This window comes from Pelophylax lessonae (assembly GCF_965119305.1).
Source record: "Pelophylax lessonae genome assembly, chromosome: 8".
Taxonomy (NCBI): domain Eukaryota; kingdom Metazoa; phylum Chordata; class Amphibia; order Anura; family Ranidae; genus Pelophylax; species Pelophylax lessonae.
In genome coordinates this window covers 62,310,359-62,332,056 of record NC_138775.1, presented here as the reverse complement: position 1 = coordinate 62,332,056, position 21,698 = coordinate 62,310,359, and the positions used below count along the sequence as shown (strand labels likewise).

Here is a 21,698-nt window from a genome sequence, read left to right as displayed (position 1 = left end):
AAGCTCCCTTGTAGAGCAATTGGTGTGATGTGTCAACCTTCTTGGAATTTACTATATGAAGAAAACATATATTCAAAGGAAAGTTCATTATTCCAACAAGTGAAATGTTACTTTGCATCCTTAGCTTAAAAAGACACTATATGATATCCTTTTTCTCCAAACTAATCTGTACACATCCGCTACTTAAAGAGGACCTTCATCCCCAGATCATCTAAAGCTTTGAGTATGGCCGCTACCCTCCGCAATATAAATCTGCACTTTCTTTTAATCTTAGGCCTGGCCCCGCCCACCCACCGATATTCTCGCCTAGGTGAGAATGACATGTCCCTGCTGCCTCCTTGGATTTCCCATCACTAAAATTACCATAGTCCTTGTTCATCTTCAGAGCAAGTAGGAGAGGGTGTGGGGCAATAGAGAACAAATGTAGCCACAATAGGGAGTCAAAACACAGCAGAAACAAAAAGGAATTTGGAGGAAGCTGAGAGCAATAGAAGGTATTTTTTTCTCTGTTAAGAACACATAATTAAATATAATTTTTTCTAAACCAGAGTTTAGTGTCTCTTTAATTCCTTGTTTCATTAAATTTTTACTCTTTAAAAGGGCTCTCAGCCATTATGACATGGAATGCCAATTCATTTTTAAAGGAAACTGGTGCTAGGAGAAATTTAGAGACTACCATCGCTGACTTCCTTTTTAAAATGCTAGCTGCCTGTATGTTTTCCTGCAATATAACTTTGTCACTGATTTGGAACTGACCTACAGCAGGTAATGGTGGAACTCCTAATCTACATTGTTGTCTTGGGTTGGAATGTATTTGGAGCTATTGGGTCAGCATGACAGCCAGCCACCTAACCTTTTCAGTATGGCCTCCATGCTTTCTGAGGCACTGACCCAGAACAAGTTTGAAGATCAGGAGTTCTGACTTCTTTCGTACTTCACTGGGTGTATGCTTGTTCCAGGTCAGGCTTTCAGAAAGTATTGCTGCGGAGACAGCCTGGTAGCTGGCATTTTCAGAAGGATGTCAGTAATTGTAGACCCCATGTTTTCCTGAGGTTTCTTTTAAAATTTAATTCATGTTACAATGACATTCTAAACACAGCTATATTTCTCTTTCGTTCATTGACGAACACAGCTCCTGTCATTCTTGACCATTGGGTTATGCTGCCACCTACAGGAGTAAGACAATAGGCAGAAAAAACTTCTAGCTACACCCATGGGCAGTCCCAGGGGGTATACTCCCTCTTCCTGCTATAGTCACTCAGTTTTTTTTTTCTGCCTAGTCAGGAGTAAGGACCTAGTTCCTTGCTGGGATCCTTGGTCCTGGCAAATTTTTTAGATCAGAATTTTTTTCCTCCTGGACTTTTCCGGTGAGATCGAGAATCAACTGCCGGACTGGTCAACGGACTGGATACTCTAGCTCCAGTGATCACTCCAATCTGACCAGCGAGCGCGCGCAGGCCTCAGCCCTGCGCAGGTCGGCCGCGACATAGCCCCACTGGATGGGAGTGGCCCTGCGAGTTAAACATCTTGTGAGGTCGCATACGATCTGGCCTCGGCCTGAGTCGCAGTGTTCCTCCTGGCCGACAGCCACCACATTTCGATGTAGAGGAGGATCTGTCTGGCACGGTGCCCACCCTGGTGTTCCTCGTATGGTGAGTAGCTATCTCCCCTCTACCCCTGGAGGGTTTTGGGTGGACGTGGGCCCCTTCTTGGGACGGTCGGACCCCCAGGTTCCTCTCTTTCCTGCAGGCACTCCCCCTCATCCTGCCCCCCTCCACATATGCTGGGGATGTATTTTTTTGGGGTAGTCTGGTCACTTTCCTGGGAAGGGGGCAAGGCACTAACTGGTGATTGAGCGGGAAGAGGGGGTTATACCTGGTGGGGGCTTCTGCCAGGGCCCCCCGTCCTGCCTTGATCTGTCCTGAGGCCTGGTCCCCCTATCCTGTGTCCCTGTATGCCTCGTGGTGCCGCCATTTTGTTGTAGTCTGTGTGTTTCTATACACGGCAGCCATGTTTGTGTAGTCTGGTGGCCATTTTCTTGTGGTTTACCAACTCAAATAGCGGCGGCAATGACAGTGGAACCATCTGGGTGGCGTTTTTGGCGGTGGGAGCCCCTCCTTGAGTTTGGTAGAGTCCTCTCCTTCTCTCCTGAGGATCGCTCTGTGCCTTATGCTGGCGACCGGGTGGTTGTCCCTTAGCACTGTGTTACAGTTTTTGTAGAGTCCACCTGGTGACTCATGGAGTCTTTGGAGCACATTTCCCCACCTGATCCCATCTCTAAAGCTGCGGGGCCCTCCGGGTCCCAACCATCAATCCATGCACTGACAGCGGTCCTTAAATCCCTTGTGGGGCGACGGGCTAGCGAAAAGCACCCCCCGTCTTCCCCTGCCTCATCTGTTTCATCCGCCGCAGATGTGGGTCACCCTGCTTGGTCTGTGACCACGCGCCTGGAATACTGATAGTAAGGATGATTCCCCCACGTCTGCGACCGCACACGAAAAGGCGCTGGTTGATGCACTGATTGTATCTGTACGTGAGACCCTGAAGATGGGGGACGCAGCTGAAGCTGCGATAGATGGCGCAGGTTCCCTTTGGCACTCACAAGCCATCCAGAGCGGCAAAGGTGTTTCCTTTCCATTCTGGTGGAAGAGTCCCGGGCCTTTAAGGATCCGATTGACCAGAAGGCGGAGGCTGTGGCCCGCATTATGCATACCTTAGCTGGTTTGGCAATGAGGCTGGTATTTACCATTGCCCTAGTGTTGCAAACTCTGACCAAGTAGGCTAAGCTCCTATGCCATGATCTGGAGGGAGAACAGCTCCTTCCTGCCTTTGCTGAACTGGTGGATCAGCTGGTTCAGGGGCTGCAGTTTATCTGTGATGACTCTTTGGACGCAGCTTCCCTGATGGCTCGCCTCTCTGTTTTGGCGGTGGTCCTTCAGGGTGTCTTTTGGCTCAAATTTGGTCTGCGGACCAGACTTCTATAAAGGCCTTGACTGACCTCCCCTTTCAACATAATCTGTTTCGAGCTACCCTGGAAGACATCATAAAAGGTCTCACACGGGGGAAGAGTACCTTTCTTCTGCTGGCTACTAAGGGCAAGGAACCTCGTCGCATATGTGGACCTTCCTTCTCGGCTCATAAGATGTTTTTTCGTCCCTCAGGGTCGACTGACAAGGGCTCGAAGCCTTTCTCTGGCCTCCTCTGGCAGATCCAAATGAACCTGGTCTGGCAAGCTGAGAGCCGGCTTCTCCAGACCTGGGGACAAGACTCCTTCTGCGTATCAGGGGTGGGGGGATACCTTCACTGGTTTCCAGACCTGTGGACTTCCCTGGTGCAAGACAAGTAGGTCCACGAGATAATTCGGTCTGGCTACAAGATCAAGTTTCGCTCTTGTCCCCCGGCAAGGTTTTTTCCTTCCAACCTGTGCCTGTCCCCAGACAGGTTACAGGGTCTGTATGGGGCAGTACAAGATCTGTTCCGACTTAGGCACGTTTTTGGGGTTTTTACTCAAACCTGTTCACAGTCCCAAGGAAGAAAGACAAAGTGAGTCCATTCCTGGACCTCAAGGCGCTTAACTGCTTTTTGTGGGTACAGAAGTTCAGAATGTAGTCCATTTGAACGGTGGTGGCATCTCTGAATCAGGGGGATTTCCTCGCTTCTATAGATATCAAAGATGCCTATCTTCACACTCCAATATATGCCAGTCACACCAGCGTTTTCTCAGCTTAGCTGTGGGAGAGAAGCATTATCAGTTTGTTGCATTACCCTTTGGTCTCGCCTCTGCTCCTCTGGTCTTCACAAAAGTGTTGGCTCCGGTGCTAGCCTTGCCACACCAACAGGCGATCGCGTTAGTGGGCTACTTGGACGATTTCCTTCTGCGAACGGAGTCTCCCTCTGCTCTGGTGGAGAACCTAGAGATCACAATACGAAATGCGGGAGTTCAGCTGGATTCTGAATTTTCAGAAGTCTGCCCTATTTGGGTCTTACTCTGGCTTCGGTCGTAGCCAGAGTGCTCCTTCCTCTGGGCAAACTCCAGAAATTGCAGGCTGCAATTCGCCTCCGGCTGTCCAACAAATGGTCATCCCTCTGGACTTGCATGCGGGTGCTGGGCCTAATGGTATCTACCTTTTCAAGGCGGTTCCATTTGCATAGTTCCATATGAGGTCCCTGAAAAGGGAGATTCTGACGAAATGGGATAAGACTCCGCAGTCTATGGACAATCAGATCTGGCTGAGTCGGCAAACAAAGGAGTCTCTGATATGGTGGCTTTGCTGTCTGGCGCTTTGGCTGGGAAAATCCTTCCTCCCCTTTATTGGACAGTGGTCACCACGAATGCCAGCCTGTCTGGCTGGGGAGGCATCCTTGGCAACCATTCTGCTCAGGAGATCTGGACGCTGGAATGTCTTCAATGTCTTGGAACTCCAAGTGATCAGACTGTGTCTGGATCATTGGACGGATCATCTTCAGGGTTGTCCAGTGCGCATTAAATCGGACAATGCCACAGCCATGGCTTATCAATCACCAAAGGGGCACAAGATGTCCCCTGGTGGCTCTGGAGGTAGCCAGCATTCTAAGGCGGGCATAATGGTTTGTTCCAACCCTCTCTGCTGTACACATTCCTGGGGTGTAAAATTGTCAGGCGGATTACCTCAGTCGGCAGGTGTTGGACCAAGGGGAGGTGATTCATCAGCTGTGTCTCCGGTGGGGCACCCCCGAGGTGTGGATCTGTTGGCATCTCGGCTCAACAGAAAGGGGCAGAGGTTTGTGGCTCGGTCACAGGATCCTCTAGCAGACGCCACAGACGCGCTGGTGGCCCCGGGTGTCAGTATCATCTGATCTACGCCTTCCCTCCTCTCAAGCTTCTGCCCAGACTCCTACGCAGGATCGAGGCAGAAGGGATTCCGGTCATCTTAGTGGCACCAAACTGGCCTTGCCGAACCTGGTACGCTGATCTAGTGCAGCTGGTCACCAACGTTCCTTGTAGGCTTCCTCTCAGGGAGGATCTGCTGTCCCAAGGACTGATCTTCCATCCTGCTTTATAGTCGCTGGCTTTAATGGCTTGGCTGTTGAATGCCAGGTGCTCAAGGATAGAGGTTTTCTGAGTCGGGGATTCCTACATTGTTAAAAAGCTAGGAATTTTACCTCAGGAAGATCTACCATCGTACGTGGAAGACGTACATTGCATGGTGTGAGTCTCTTGGAGTTCATCCTCGCTAGTTCTCGGTGGCTTATATCTTAACCTTCCTTCAACGGGGGGGGGGGGGTTGAACAGAAGTTTGGCCTTGAGTACCATCAAGGGCCAGGTATCAGCCTTGGCGGTCTTTTTCCAATGACCTTTGGCCACACACTCCCTGGTGCATACTTTTCTTCAGGGTGTCTAACATTTGGATCCTCCAGTGCGGGCTCCGTTGCCACCTTGGGATCTTCATTTTGGTGCTTTCAGCTTTACAGAAGCCCCCACCTTGAAAATATTCGGGAGATTCCCCTGCTTATGCTGTTCCAGAAGGTGGCCTTTTTGGTGGCTATCACCTCTGCGCGCAGAGTGTCAGAACCGGCGGCGTTATCCTGTTGTTCACCTTATCTGGTGATTCACAAGGATAAGGTGGTGTTTCGCCCCTGTCCGTCATTCCTTCCTAAGGCGGTCTCTGACTTTCATTTGAATGAAGACATTGCGTTGCCTTCTCTCTGTCCCAGGCCTAAGCATCCAAAGGAAATTGACTTGCATGCCTTCGATATGGTCTGGGCAATTAGGATATTAGGATATACCTGGCAGCTACAGAGTCTTTCAGGAAGTCAGACTCTCTATTTGTGCTCACGGATGGACCTCGCAAAGGGTTGTCCGCTTCCTCTGCTACCATTTCCAGATGGATCAGACAGAGACGGTGGTTCAGGCCTAATCCATCAGGGGTCAGGTTCCTCCTTTTCCTGTCAAGGCGCACTCTACTAGGGCGCTTAAGTGCCTCCTGGGCCTTCCGACATCAAGCATCAGTGACACAGATTTGCAAGGCGGCCACCTGGTCATCGGTGCACACTTTTACAAAGTTTTATAAAGTGGAATCCAGTACACGCAGCAGAGTTTTACCTGTACCAGTATAACGGCTTAGAGTTCATTAAACAGTTCCAAGGGTGCTCCCTGCACTCTGTTTTAGGTAAATGTCCATGGTCTCACCCACAAAGAAATCCACACAAACCCAAAAGCAGTATTATTTATTTATTTTTTACAGGTACTTGCATAGCGCTGTCAATTTATGCAGCATTTTACATATTATATATACATATACTGTACATTCATATAAGCCCCTGCCCTGGAGGAGCTTAAAATCTACGGTCCCAAACTCACATTCATACATACATGTACATACTAAGGCCAATTTAGACAGGAGCCAGTTAACCTACCAACATGTCTTTGGAGTGTGGGAGGAAACCAGAGTACCCAGAGGAAACCCACACCGGTACAGAGAGAACATGCAAACTCCAGGCAGGTAGTGTCATGGTAGGAATTCAAACCGATGATCCTAGTGCTGCCAGATGGAATTTATAACCCTTAACCACTGTGCTGCCCCAGCACTCACAGGTCTTTCAGAGGAAAATTTTGTGCAAGCAAAATGCTTTTTTTTTTTTTTCCCTGCACCTGATTGGGTATTCTTTACAAGGGGAAGCTTTACCACATTTACTAAATGAATGTGTGCAATTGCCTATTTGTCTTTATTAAACCCCCCCCCCCCCCCCAAAGAATAAAAAAAATTAAAAGTAAATGTAGCATTTTTTGTACATTGGTGGTCAGTGGAGAAATGGCCCTTCTATTGGTAGTTGTCAGTGGTATATTACTTCCCTTATGCTGGTAGTCAGTGGGAAAGTGTTCCTTTACATTGGTGGTTAGCCAAAAATTATCCCCTTGGATTCCCATTGTAAATGTAAACAAGAATTGGCCCTTTACATTGGAAATGGGGGGGTTCCATTTACATGGTAGCCAGCAACAGGAGAGGCGACAGCAGGAAAAAATAGTCATACCATTGTTCGCTGCTCAAACATACTCAATTTCTGAACGAACCCTAAAATTCAATGGATCCCTGGTTGAGAAAGGCTGGTCTAAGATGTTCCAGCCCCTTTAATCTTAAAAGCTTACAGATGTATGCAGCTGGTTTTCTCTGGACTGTATAATAAATTTATACCTTGTTTTCTGCAGGCCTCCACGCTCGAATCCTAGGACCACACGTACAAACAGCACCAGTTCAGTGGGCTCTGACTCCTCTGCTCTCACTGCTCTCTCCCTGGATTCCATTGTAGCTCCAGACACTCCAATCCAGTTTGACATCATCTCTCCAGTGAGCGAAGACCAGTCTGGACAACCCAGGACACCGGGACAGTCTGGCAGGTACATAACCTGAAAACTGAGTCAGCTGTATAAAGACTGGGTGAAGTTAAGGAGTTGATCATAAATTATAGTTATTATTAGTTTGTAGCTGTCTACGTTCAAGTATGAAGGAAAAAAATTAGTATCTGGTTGATTGCTACAGAGAGCCCCTTCACTTGTCACAAATTTCATGAATGACCTTCATTTATGTGTTGGTGCTAGAATATAATATATAGAAGCAGGGCTTTTTTTTCAGCAGGAACGTGGGGGAACACAGTTCCGGCACCTCCAGTCTGAATGTATGCAATGGCAAAGGGGTGTCAGGGTCAGTGGGGTGAGCTGAATGGCCTATTGATGCTGGCTGCTGGGGGATCTATTGTTGCTGGGGTGAATCTATTGTTGCTGGAGGGCATTTTGTTGTGGGGGGGCTACTGTTGCAGTGGAGGATTTTTTGTTGCTTGGGGGCTATTGTTGTTGGGGGGGGGGTCTATTGTTGCAGGGGAGGATTTATTGGGGGGGGGGGGAGGCGATTGTTGCAGGGGAGGATTTATTGTTGCTAGGGGGTGATTGTTGTTGGGGGTCTATTGTTGCTGATTGAAGAATATCTATTTTACTGTTTTTTCTATTGTTGCAGGGGAAGATTCATTGTTGCTGGGGGGATCTATTGTTGGGGGGGTATATTGCTGTTGATTCCAGGGGATCTATATTACTGCTTTTCTAGTTATCATTAACAAATTCTATACAAATTGCTTAGAACCACAACATGATACCTGGTTCTGTATTCTCTAAAAGGGGGGTACTGGGAGGTGGGTAGAGGGTGGAACCAAAGGAGCGTGCTCGGAGGTGGGTAGGGGGTGAAGACAAGGGGTGACTCAGAAGAGGGGAGTACCTGCACCTATTCTTGGAGAAAAAAAGCCCTGTATAGAAGTATCCACTTACACATGCATTTTCTTTATTGATCCTTTCTACAGAAGAACTAACCCTTTTGGAGAATCGGGAGAAAAACCTGTGTCTGAAGGTAATTTGTCCTCATGTATGTTTGTTTTTGTATCATTTGTCTTTTAGGAAATTCTATAGTTATCACTTCTGCACAGATTCGCTAATAACCATTCTTTAAATGCATCAGTATGGAATTTTTAGGCCTCTTTCACATGAGCCCATATGCTGGCCATAGATGGATCGAATCTCGGCTGGTTCAGCAGGCTTCCATCTATGGGCCGGCTGATTGTACCAAAGTTGATTAAGTTCAGCATGTTGTATTTTCAGCATACAATTGTTGCCAGCGGCTATAGCAATTATCAGTCTCCCGGTAGAGACAGCTCCCTGCGCCCTCAACTCCCGAGAACACAATAACACCCTGACAGGAATGAACTCATCAACACTTAGTGTATTGATAGGGGAATCGAGCGTTTTTCTTTTTTTCAGAAAATAGAATTGCATCATCTATAGCCTGCCTTACACCTGTAGTCCTGAGCATAAGCCTTGTCTTATAAGCGGCTGGAGTCATCTGGTTCTGCATGCAGGCATTCATGTCTATGGGAATGCAGCAGCTGCACAAACATGGCCACTCATCTCAATTTGACAGCTGTGCAGGTGTGAGTGAAAGGCCCCGAACGCAGACAGTGTGCTTTCAGCAGCTGATTAGCCAGTTGAAACCATCCCAAATAAGTTTAGCATACGGTGCTCATTTACACCAATTTACTAAATTTACATCCATGGAAGATTTAGATCTGATTGATTTAGTCCTGTAACCTGTCATCGATCCCTTTTAGTTTTTATGTTCAAATAATTTTTTTCACACTATAGATTCAATCCTTCACCAGTTATTCATTGTAAGGTTTCTTGGATCTATGGAAGTAAAAACAGATGAGAACCCTGAAGTTGTATATGAAACAATGCGCCAAATCCTAGCTGCACGTGCAATACACAATATCTTCCGGATGACCGAGTCCCACCTTCTCGTGACTTGCGACTGCTTGAAGTGAGTTGTTTTCACATCCTCATCCAATATCTCAGTACGAGAACAAAACCAGGTTGCTGTGCCATATTTTGGGTCATTGTTATGGAACGAGAGTTAATAGTGCTTTTAAAACTACTGTCTTACTAGTCCATAGTATAGTTAGCTTTGGTAGCACCCAGGATAGAAACCCTTTATTATATGAACAAAGACAGGCTAAATACACAGTTTAAATTACAGTTTATTGTGACAGAGAATTTTTTTTCTTTTTTTTTTACTAGTCATTCTACATAGCAAAATATTGCAGTTTGCCCAAGTGAACTTTGAGCCTGCATTCACACCTATGAAAAGCGTATTTTTGCTGATTTTGAGGCAATTTTTAGGCGTCTTACAGGCATTTTTTCAAAGGGAGTAGAGAAGTCCTAGAGTTCTTCAGGCACAAAAATGTGCTTATCGCACATTTACAGTATATGGGGGTGTTGGCGCTCAGAGGTAGTGCAGACAAAGTTGCTGCAGCGGGTACGTATTAGTGTCAGTGTATGTAAACAAGACACAATTACCCATCAAAAGTATACAAGGCACAGGGGGGATTAAAAGTCCATGTGCAAGTCCCTGGAAAAAGAAGGCATTAAAAGGACTATCTGAGAGTCCAATGGGGAAGGGGGGGGTATCCAGGATGGTTCCAGGGATGGATGGAAGGCACTCAGGGCAGGCTGTCCGGTGGAGTGAAGTCAACTCTGCATGTAGGAATAAAGGAAGAGAGGAAAGCGCCTCTGAGTGTAATAAAGGTTTTAATATGGTGATAAAAACATAGTAACTCACATGGAGGTTCGAGAATGAGCAAGTGGATGACATGCTCATTCTCGATCCTCCATGTGAGTTACTGTGTTTTTATCGCCATATTAAAACCTTTATTACACTCAGAGGCGCTTTCCTCTCTTCCTTTAATTGCACATTTACAGGTGCTCCTATTGAATTCTATGGTGCCAAAAACACCTGATTATGTATAGACTATATGGCAGCTGAGAGTGCAAGTGTGAACAGGGACAATTGGAAAGAATGGGATTCTGTATGTTGAGCATAGTCAGGTATAGGGAAACAAACTGAAAAATGCTGAGAATGTGAATTGGGCTAAAAGCAGCAAACTCCAAATATGTCTTCTATGGCCTCCATGAATTTGGTTGCAGTATTTCATAATCAATCACCGGAGAAACAGTACTACGTGAACCCTGGTGGTATAAAAACCATTTCCGAGTATGGAAGACTATTCCTTTTAGCAGTTTATAGTTTTTCTATTGCGTTGTGATTTTCATAATCTTTCTGTTATATGTTGTGTTCATTTTTAGATTGATTGATCCTCAAACACAAGTTACGCGACTAAGGGTGAGTGTTTATACCATGGTCTTCTCCTTAATGTGATGCTTCCTATATTAGAAGAAAATTAGAATCCTTTCAATAGGGATAAAAATAAGTGTATGCAAGCAATCAAATATACTGTATACCTCTGTCTCTTTGATATTATTGTACAGTGAGGGAAAAGGGGATTTGATCCCCTGCTGATTTTGTACATTTGCCCACTGACCAAGAACTTATCAGTCTATAATTTTAAAGATAGGTTTATTTTAACAGTGAGACACAGAATAACAACAAAAAAATCCCGAACAAACGTATTTCAAAAAAGTTATATAATTTGAGTGAAATAAGTATTTGATCCCTTCGCAAAACATGACTTAGTACTTGGTGGCAAAACCTTTGTTGGCAATCAGAGGTCAGTCGTTTCTTGCAGTTGGCCACCAGGTTTGCACACGTCTCGAGAGGTATTTTGTCCCACTTTTCTTTACATAATCTCTCCAAGTCTTTAAGGTTTTGAGGCTGATGTTTGGTACCTTGTACCTTCAGCTCTCTCCTCATATTTTCTATGGGATTAAGGTCAGAAGTTCTATGGGATTAAGGTCAGGAGACTGGCTAGAACACACCAGGACCTTAATGTGCTTCTTCTTGAGCAACTCTTTTGTTGCCTTGGCCATGTGTATTGCCATGCTGGAATACCCATCCATGACCCATTTCAATGCCCTGGCTGAGAAAAGGAGGTTTTCACCCAAGATTTGATGGTACTTGGCCCTGTCCATCGTCCTTTTGATGCAGTGAATTTCTCCTGTCCCCTTAGCAGAAAAACACCCCCAAAGCATAATGTTTCCGCCTACATATTTGATGGTGGGGATGGTGTTCTTGGGGTCATACGCACCATTCCTCCTCTTCCTCCAAACACAGGGAGTTGAGTTGATGCCAAAGAGCTTGATTTTGGTCTCCTCTGTCCACAACACTTTCACCCAGTTTTCCTCTGAACCATTCAGATGTTTATTAGCAAACTTCAGACGGGCCTGTACATGTGCTTTCTTGAGCAGAGGAACCTTGCGGATGCTGCAGGACTTCTGTGCTTCACGGCGCAATGTGTTACCAATTGTTTTCTTGGTGACTATGGTCCCAGTTGCCTTGAGATTGCCAAGATTCTCCCGTGTAGTTCTGGGCTGAATCCTCACTGTTCTCATGATTATTGAAACTCCACAAGGTGAGATCTTGCATGGAGCCTCAGACCGAGGGAGATTGAGAGTTATTTTGGGTTCCTTCCATTTGCGAATAGTGGCAACAACTGTTTGGCGATAGTCTTTTAGCCCATTCCAGCCTTGTGTAGATCTACAATCTTGTCCCTGACATCCTTGGCCAGCTCATTGGTCTTGGCCATGGTGGAGAGATTGGAATCTGATTGATTGCTTCTGTGGACAGGTGTCTTTTTTATACAGGTAACACGCTGAGACTAGGAGCACTCCCTTTAAGAGATTAAAATGCAAATCAATTTATAACTTTTTTGAAATGTGTTTTTCAGGATTTTTTTGTTGTTATTCTGTCGCTCACTGTTAAAATAAACCTACCATTAAAATTATAGACTGATCATTTCTTGGTCAGTGGGCAAACGTACAAAATCAGCAGGGGTTCAAATACTTTTTTCCCCTCACTGTATTAGTAGCAAATAATTTAACGAAGTTTAATATTGTTTCCTCTACAGTTCCCATTGCCAAATGTGGTTTTGTACTCCACGCATCAGGAAAACAAGCGGTTATTTGGGTTTGTTCTGCGTACAGCGGGAGGGCGCTCAGAAGGTCGCCCTGTTTCCGTGTGCTATATTTTTGAGTCAAACAACGAGGGAGAAAAGGTACACATAACCTGCTTTGTAGTATAATTATGTTATTTCTGAACATCGTCCAGATCACATCAATTTCAAAATAGTATCAGATGTAGATTGTCAGTCAGGGCCACAATGTGGGACCTGTATTTGTTCATAGCACCTGCCAGTGTCGGAATTTAATATCTGTTTATCATGTGTTCACAGATTTGTGATTCTGTTGGTCTAGCGAAGCAGATTGCACTCCATGCTGAATTGGTATGTACATCCCTGACTTATAAATGATCATGTGGTAATGGTTTCTATATAGCCTGCATTATCTTACCTTTTTTTCCCAAAGGACCGAAGAGCCTCTGAGAAACAGAAAGAGATTGAGAAAGTCAAAGAAAAGCAAGAAAAGGAAATCAGCAAACAGAAACAGATAGAAAAGGTAATATGATGATACCCTGGAGCACTGGCTGCTTTAAAGGCGCAGGGGCTAACCAGAGTTAGCCATTGGTCAAAGCACAGATTCAAGCAGTATTAAACGCAAAAGCAAACCGTTCTTATATTGCAGCTTACCGATTCTTAAATGTGATGGCTGCATACATTTTATTTTTTAAGCTTTCTTTTCCTTATTTTTACCTTGTGATCTGGCCAGCAAGTCTGCTGTTTTTCAACAGAACCAGCTCTCTTGCAAATGTAGCAGTTACAGTATTGAGACAAACCATTTACCACTGACAGGGGTGTTTACAATGATCCTTTTTATTTATTGATTAATGACCCTAAAGCAAGAGTCCACTCTGCGCTTCGGCAAAAAAAAATGTGTATGTTCACAAGAAACTTATACTGCCGCTGCTGTTCATCACTTAGTGCAAATCATATATAAACAACTAAACACAGTGCTATAGGCAGTGCATAACCTTATAGTTAATGTGACTAAACCATATATATGATATATATAATAAATTAACAATCCAAAAATACGTGTCTTCTTTTAGTGGATAAGTGAATTAATAAAGACCCAGTGCCAAAACACTATAAAAGATCAAACGCATCAAAAAAAGTTTTTCAATGATGAATAATCAAGTAACCAGTGAAAGAATGCGATAAGTGCTCAATGTTGGAACATCCAGGTGATTCCTGTGAACTGTGCCTTCTGTGTTCACGCCCCCCCCCCCCAAAGTAGATCCACTTACCAGATGGTGTGGACCCCTAGGTAGTATTGCATAAGGGTCTAGCAGGCTTAACACTGGTAAGTAGGTGTAGATGGGGCCCTTTTGGTAATCTTTGATCTCCAATGCAATATAAGGAAGAAAGATCCCAGATAGTGTAATACATTCCAATGACTTTATTAATTAAAGGTAAACATATGGATATACACTTACAATATAGTAGAAATTCATAAGCTCATCAAGCGTTTCGCTCCAGCCAATCCGAGCATTATCCTCAGCCACATATATATAACGATTTCAACTGCAATTGAAGTGTGCAATAACCTCCACCATCTTTAAAGGCTATGAAAGGCTCTTCCCCCCTCCCATATCTGGTGAGTGGGGAACTGAGAGGGGAGCACTGAGTGGAAGGACCTGAGCACAAAGCACTTTATAAGAAGTCACTGAAGAATATAAGAAGCACTTTTCTTGCACTGAGCACTTTCTTCTATAACAGACTGCTGTTTAATATAGACTTTATATAAAAATTTTTTACATATTTAATTGTGCTGGAAATTTATTTGAATTGTATTTGTGTAATGATATATGGTTTATGAGTATCACTGTTTACATATCACTTATGCACTTTAATTATAATCACATGGTACACTAAAAATATTTTTATAATTTTAAGAGCAGTGCAGACACATATTGTATGTAATTCCCTTAAAGGCACCCCCTTTTTGTCTAGCAGCAGCTCTAGACATATTAGAGCACTATATATTAATAATTAATATTAAATAATTAAATAATTTATTACATTTTTAAGCACTGTTTATTTATATAATTTATTTTCACCATAAGCGCAGGTACCTTTACCACACATGATAGCAATTTACAAATACCTCAATGGTGATCCCAGGATAGGAAAAAGCAATTCAGTCTCGGAGAGTGTAAGAGGACATGTGGCCATACAATGAGATTGGAGAAGAAGCGGTTTAACTTTAAGCTGAGTAAGGGGTTCTTCACTGTCTGGGCGGTAACAATGTAGAACTCTCTTCCACAATTGGTGGTATCAGCAGGGAGTATGTATACTTTTAAAAGACTCTGCATCTCAAAGAACACAATATACAGGGATATGGGAAATGATTATCGTCACTGACACACACACACACCTACACAGGTTGAACTGGATGGACGCTTGTCTTTATTCAACCTTAACTACGATGTTACTAAGAGGCCTAAGGGAGACCGCAGTTTGATTTATGAAAGGATGGCCATTAGTAGAAATCAAATAGCTCTTTAGGTTCTATTACCATACTATTACTATACTACCTGATTATGCCTAGCAGAACTCTAGCCAAAAATAACAAGAAAAGGTTGTTAAAAAATTAAAGCGAGTTTTGCTGCAATGTTCAGTTTAAATTCTGAGATTTTCTCTGCAGTAGGAAAGTTCTACCTTGCACAGCAGGATGGGAGGAGTGGCAGGTCTGGATGGAGGACAGAAGCTTCCCAATCTGTCACGCGCTTGTTTACTTGAAAGTTGGGCTGCCTCCGGCCTCCATCCTGACCTGCTGCAAGGATGACCGCGCAGTGGGGGAGAAGGCCCAGGCTAAGTGTCTCACCTGCAGTCCAAAAAGGGCTGTCACTTGGTTAAGTTTGTCATTTACTGATGCCTGATATATTATTATTATTCAGGATTTCTATAGCGCCATAGTGCCAGCAGTTTACGTAGCGCTTTACAATGTTAGAGGGAGACAATACAGTTACAATACAATAAAATACAAGAGGATTAAGAGGGCCCTGCTCAGAAAAGCTTACAATCTAATAGGGTGGGGCAGGTGGTACAAGAGGTTGTAACAGTACGGAATGAGCTGATGGCAGATCAGTTGGCGGTGTGATAGGCTTCCCTGAAGAGATGAGTTTTCAGGGATTGCCTGAAAAGCAGCTAGAATAGGAGATAGCCGTACAGGTTGAGGTAGAGCGTTCCAGAGGATGGGAGAGGCCCTGGAGAAATCCTGGAGACTAGCATGAGAGGAGGAGACAAGGGAGCTTGAGAGTAGGAGTTCTTGAGAGGAGCGGAGAGGACGGTTTGGGTGATATTTGGAGACATATATAGACTGTAGACAAAAAAAAGTACCGCTCTATTGCACCTATCACTGATATCGGCAAACATGACATGTCATGAACTGGTGCAGATCATATAAAACAACTTACAATATACTATAGAACAATGGTTTGCAGTCCAGTTGTCACCTGCTTTTCTGCAGCCAAAGCTCTGTGCGCACAACCCAGATCCCCTGCAAACCTAGCCAACAGCAGGGCTTGCTCTCCCATGAGAATCCAATATTCAGTGGACTTTTGGGGGCCTGGGACTCGTGACAGAGGTGGGTGAGTGAACGAGGCTTGATTTGTATTTGCAGGCACTTGTGTAGCCACCTGGGCTTCCCCTCTTGTCAGATCGGCAGCAGTGTTCACCATAACACCATGGAAATGTTATTTAGTCGAAACTTGGATGCAAAGATTTGTTCATCCCATGATTCTTTGAATGATGAAAAGCTTTGTTTTTGTCACTTAAATGGGGTTTCTGGTGTGTAGAGAGGTATTCTGGTGCTGTATGGAGTTGGAACTGCAGGATAAGGTGGGTCCTCCTTCATTTCCATCTCTGGAGCATTCATTTTAAACACAGCCAGCATGCCCTGGAATGGGGAGGTGTGAGCAGACACTGGTGGGCGCCTGGATAAAGCAGTTTCCTCCTGTTGCAGCTGCAGGACTTATACGCTACTTGGCAGATTGACTGGAGTCACGTCTCTTTCCAGTGGCAGATCTGTCAGACAAGGGCTCTGCAGAGAGCCAGCAATGCAAGCGGCCACAAATATAAATCTTGGCATCCCCTGTAACAAGATTGTCATTTTTGGGGAGATACTCCCAATAGGAAATCGCATCTAAAGGGATGCAGACCCTGCCACTGTTCCTCATTAGAGCCCTGCAGGTGCACAGATGAATGATAATTATAAAGACACTCCCACTACATTCACTTTCCACATGGACACAGACAAACAGCTATTTCTTCAGAATAACAAAAGGTAGGACTCTGCAACAATTTGTTAAAATCCCTGCAATTTACATAGATCTTTTTTTCTCAACAAAAGTGGAGCTTCAGGAAAATAAATACTTATTGCTAACAGCACAATTTAAATATGTTGCTGTAAAAATTACCGTTTCATTAATGTCAGATACTACAGGCAGTGCTCTTCTTCCTGTTCCGCAACTAATAGCTCTAGCTATCGTATTGTGCAAGCCTTTTTACACAATACAAGGTGTTCTGTGAATGGACAAGGGAAGATCCTGTTGTTTGCCCTCCCCTTTGCTCTTGTCCATTCAAAGAATGCCTTGCACTGTGTATGAGTGTCGGGACATATAGCCCTAGTCCTAGTAGAGGAAATTGGCACTGTTAAACTCAAAAAGCTGAAAACCTAAGCATTTTGTAGCAGAGCCTCTAAAAAACTAAACTAAAAAAAAAAAAATCTGCTTCAGCTGCAACCCCCACCTTAACTGTCCCCTGTAAATGTACCTCGACAGTTTAGCACTGCTCTTCTTCCAGATTGAATGAGGCTCATCATCACTTAAAGGGGTGTAAAGTCAGAAGGTTTTTTATCTTAACGCATTCTATGTATCAAAACCTTCAGTGTGCAGCAGCCTTCTAATGCGTACCTGAGCCCCCTCTCGATCCAGCGATATCTGCGACTGTCTCAGTCATCTGGGACTCCCCTCCTCATTGGCTAAGACACAGCAGATACGCCATTGGCTCCCACTGCTGTCAAACTCAGTCAGCCAATGAGGAGACATGGCCGAACCACAGCTCCGTGTCTGAATGTTCATAAAAAACGGTGCAGCGCTACAATAATCAATAAGGATAAAGGATAAAAACAGTAAGAACCTCTATAAAAACACATAAAAAGTCCATATGGTCAGAGCCTATAATAATAAATAGGATAAAATCTTCTGTGTAAGTCCTAAATCCGATAAGGGAAAGTTCATCCAGGCGATGAAAGTACCAGTAAAGTGCACAGTGCTGTAAACTTAAATGAAGGTGCTCTCACTCAGTGCAAAAAAATCCTTCACCAGCCACTCCAGCCTCTCACCTGAGAGCTGTTTGAAAACAGCATATAGAACCACCAAAGTAGCCTTGCAATACAAATCTCAGATATCAGCAACATATCAGCTCCCTTTCTTGATAAGATAACTCCTCACTCAGAAGATGAATCCCCATGCAATCTAAAAAAACGGCATAACATAGCGTGATACTGCAACATTATAACCTTTTATTTGTATAATAAAAAGCCTCTTACATTGTTATCCATGGGAATGTCAGCATAACAGTCAGCACTGTATAGAACCACAGGCGTCCTAACCGCCGATAGACTGGCTTCCGACCGGGACTGCAGGTGACGTCACGTAGCTCCTCCTCCCTCCGCACGTGTTACGTCCGGGGTTGGGACTTCTTCGGCGTCCTGAATGTCTGAATGGACACACGGAGCTGTGCCTCGGCTCGGGTGCCTCCATAGCAAGCTGCTTACTGTGACTCTCACTCAACAGGAGAGAGGGGCCAGGTGAGAAGAAGAGGGACAAGAGAAGTGGAGGATCTGGGCTGCTTTGTGCAAAACCAACTGCACAGAGGAGGGAAGTATAACATGTTTGTCATTTGTATTGAAGAAAAAAAAAAAAGACTACAAACCACTTCCTATGGGCCCAGGAGGTCATGGCTCCACCCCTTCCCTTCCAGACTCACAGGAGAATGCTGCAGATGCGGTGCCATTCCGTTCAGCATTTAGGATAACTAAAGAGCATAGAAAGTGATAAAAAATAATCTTTTGCTCCAAGCAGCACTGACCAGTGCAGATGGTTTCACATGAGTGCCATGTGTCTCTAAAATATATTTTTAATGTGTTCTTTCTCCTAGGACTTGGAAGAGCAGAGTCGCTTAATCGCTGCTTCCAGTAGACCCAACCAGGCCAGCACAGAAGGACAGTTTGTAGTCCTCAACTCCAGCCAATTGGAAGACAGCGAGCCCAATGAAGACGAAAAAAAGAAACAGGAGTCAGAGGCATGAGAACAGAAACAAGCAAAGACTTACTGGCAGTTGATGCTACGGCACAATTAGCATGTGAGGCAGAGAGATATACCAGAGCTCTTTTCTATTATTATTTGAATATTCTGAAAGCCTTTTTAATGAATATATGCAGCCATGCGTTATTTGCCCTTGAAATTCAAATTTTTGCCATGATTTTGTAAAATGTACAAGAACACTTGATCGCACTACAGAGCAATTTCAGTTTTTTGTTTTTCTTTCTGCTCTGAAATGCTCCAACAGACTGAAGATTTGGTGTTTTTATGTCTTTTTTCTGGTTTCCTTAGTCTCTTAGGCTTGTAACTGGGAGCTGGAGTTGTTATATTTTCCGTTTATACTCTATCACTGTTGGTTTCTGAACAATGCAGATTTTCTGTATAAATTATTATGTTTTAAATAATTTAAGAATATGGATTTAAGAGGTTCTCCAGGAAACCGCTGCTTTCAGATAAGGGTCCAGATTTTACATCAGCCTTACATTGAAGTTATGTGCTGAGTACCTTAAACCACTGAACTGCCTTTGTCCACTAATGACCGATTTCCCAGATAACCTCTTTAATTACAAGCAAATCTTTTTCCTGTTGGCTATAGAACCGTTAGATTTATCTTATTTACAAGGCTGTGAGGAACTCCTGGAGGGATATATCTTAATTTTAGGCCACCACCTCAAACCTGTTTTTGAGCAGTGTTAGAAGGTTCCTTCAACACGAGGCATTGATGGGGGTGGTACAACTTTTATGCCCTTCAGGATAGCTAAAATCACAAGAAAGAGTCGGCAGTTCCTGATTACATGGAAAGTTGATACAGCCGATTGTGAAAGGCAACTTTTGTCATCTTCATGAAGTCCCCGAATTATCGTATGTTTCTACTTTTGCTAGTGTGCATTAGGTCAAGAGCAGACAGGCCAAGGAATCTTGAAGAATGGTATTGAGTTTCAGCCAAAGGGAATTTTGCACACTTCTGAAATTTAGGGGCTATGCTTAAAAATTATTATTGTTGGGATTTAATTAGGGGCTATGTTCTTAAAACTATTATTGTTGGGATTTAATTAGGGGCTATGTTCTAAAAACTATTATTGTTGGGATTTAATAAAAAAAAATGCATTTATGTTTCCAGAGTTGCAGTTTTTAGCTTTTTACTGTTGATACATCCTTTTTAGTTCCTAAATCCTTACTAAATTTTAATGTTAGGTATAAGCATTAGCAGCTAAGCTTTATAGAAGCCGATGGACTCACTAGACAGGCCATGGCTGGTTAATTTGCAGGAAAAAAAAATGCAAACAATGAGCAGAGTGTACTGCATGTTTTTACAGTGCTTTTCCAGAGAAGAATGAAACTCTTTCTGCTTACAGAAAAGCTAATGCCAACCCACCTAATAACTTGGGTAATTGTAGAAAAACTGAGGGCTTTGTGACAGCTGAGCCCATATCTCAGATTCCTGGAGTCTTTTTTCCCAGTTCATGTGGCTTGGTTGTTGGGAAACGGCACATCACAGGTAACCATACACCTGAGAACCTTTACCGATAACCAATCATCTCCTCCTGGTTTGACTCAAGGAGTCAGGTCTTATGCCGTTGCAGTTCTCTAGTGGTGGAAGGAATATTGCCGATTGTTGGTATCAGTGGGAGGAATAGTGCCCCATCATCGGTATTGGTGGGAGGAATTTTGCCATTCGTTGGTATACGTGGGAGGAATAGTTCCCCATCATTGGTGTCAGTGGGATTAATAGTGCCTCGTTGTTGTCAGTGGAAGAAATGGTGCCCCATCATTGGTATTGGTGGGAGGAATTTTGCCAATCATTGGAATTAGTGGGAGCAATAGTTCCCTGTCATTGGTGTCAGTGGGAGTAATAGTGCCTCGTTGTCAGGGGAAGAAATGGTGCCCTATCATTGGTATTGGTGGGAGGAATTTTGCCAATCATTGGAATTAGTGGGAGCAATAGTTCCCTGTCATTGGTGTCAGTGGGAGTAATAGTGCCTCGTTGTCAGGGGAAGAAATGGTGCCCTATCATTGGTGTCAGTAGGAGAAATAGTGCCCCATCGTTGGTGTCAGTGGAAGGAATGATGCCCCATTCTTATCCCAACCCCAAGGGCTGGAAAAAAGCAAACAATGGGCCAAATCTGGCCCATGGACAGCAATTTGCAGATCACTGCTTCAGAGGAAAGCAGTGTTGAATGAATTACAGGACTGCAGATATCCTTCTGAAAATGCTAGTGGTTTGGCCTCATTATCTTCATAGTCACCGACCAGAGGAGTCCGAACAGCTGATCTGCTTACTTGTTCCAGGTCACTGATGCAAAGTACTGAGGTTGGAAGATTGGCATGACAGCCAGAAAACTAACGTTTTCGAAACTGTCCTTGGAGTGTAGAATTTTCTTGGATAACCTCCCTTACTACCACAAAAGGCATTTTGCTCTTAGTGAGTTTTTTAAATGTTTTGTGTATGTGCTTTTTATGGCAATAGCCTTTTACAGTGTTTTGTTGAGGTTCTGTGTTTGTATTGTACATGATGAACATATGTAAAGAAGGTGGCTGTGATTTGCGATATCCTCATGATTAGAAGCTGGTTCAGTACCTAACCATTGAATAGGGTAAATAGGTGCTTTGCAGATAAACTTTGTAGGATGGTGGTCATGTGATTTTTTAAAGATGAGCTCCATGCAAGCAGCCAAATACACATTTACTTAAAATACCTAGAAGTGAGCAGTTTTACCATCCAAGTTTTTGTTATTTTGTTTAGCCAGGTTTGTGATCTAGGTATCCTTGCCAGACTGTACAAGCAGAAAGGTGAAAACAAGGACCTTAATACAATTCTTCAATGTGTTAGATTATCATTATGCACAATAGCTCTAGTCGGGCAACTCTCCACAAAATAAGAGCATTCGAGGATTGGGGTACTTTAGGATTAAAAGTTCGCATGTGTACAGTTTAATGGGAGTGCCA

The 21,698-nt window shown here is 43.9% G+C and overlaps 1 protein-coding gene across 1 annotated transcript in view; it reads left to right on the top strand.

Annotated features, from left to right (window-relative positions):
* APPL1 (adaptor protein, phosphotyrosine interacting with PH domain and leucine zipper 1) overlaps nt 1-19,805 on the top strand; it is a 73,138-nt gene extending 53,333 nt beyond the window's left edge. The window contains exons 15-22 of the mRNA XM_082266500.1: nt 7,187-7,375; nt 8,326-8,372; nt 9,161-9,335; nt 10,658-10,694; nt 12,376-12,522; nt 12,700-12,750; nt 12,833-12,922; nt 18,589-19,805. Of these exons, the coding sequence (XP_082122626.1) occupies nt 7,187-7,375; nt 8,326-8,372; nt 9,161-9,335; nt 10,658-10,694; nt 12,376-12,522; nt 12,700-12,750; nt 12,833-12,922; nt 18,589-18,738 (886 nt within the window). The 3' untranslated portion in view covers nt 18,739-19,805. The remainder of the gene's footprint in view (nt 1-7,186; nt 7,376-8,325; nt 8,373-9,160; nt 9,336-10,657; nt 10,695-12,375; nt 12,523-12,699; nt 12,751-12,832; nt 12,923-18,588) is intronic.
* Nucleotides 19,806-21,698: the final 1,893 nt, after the last annotated feature.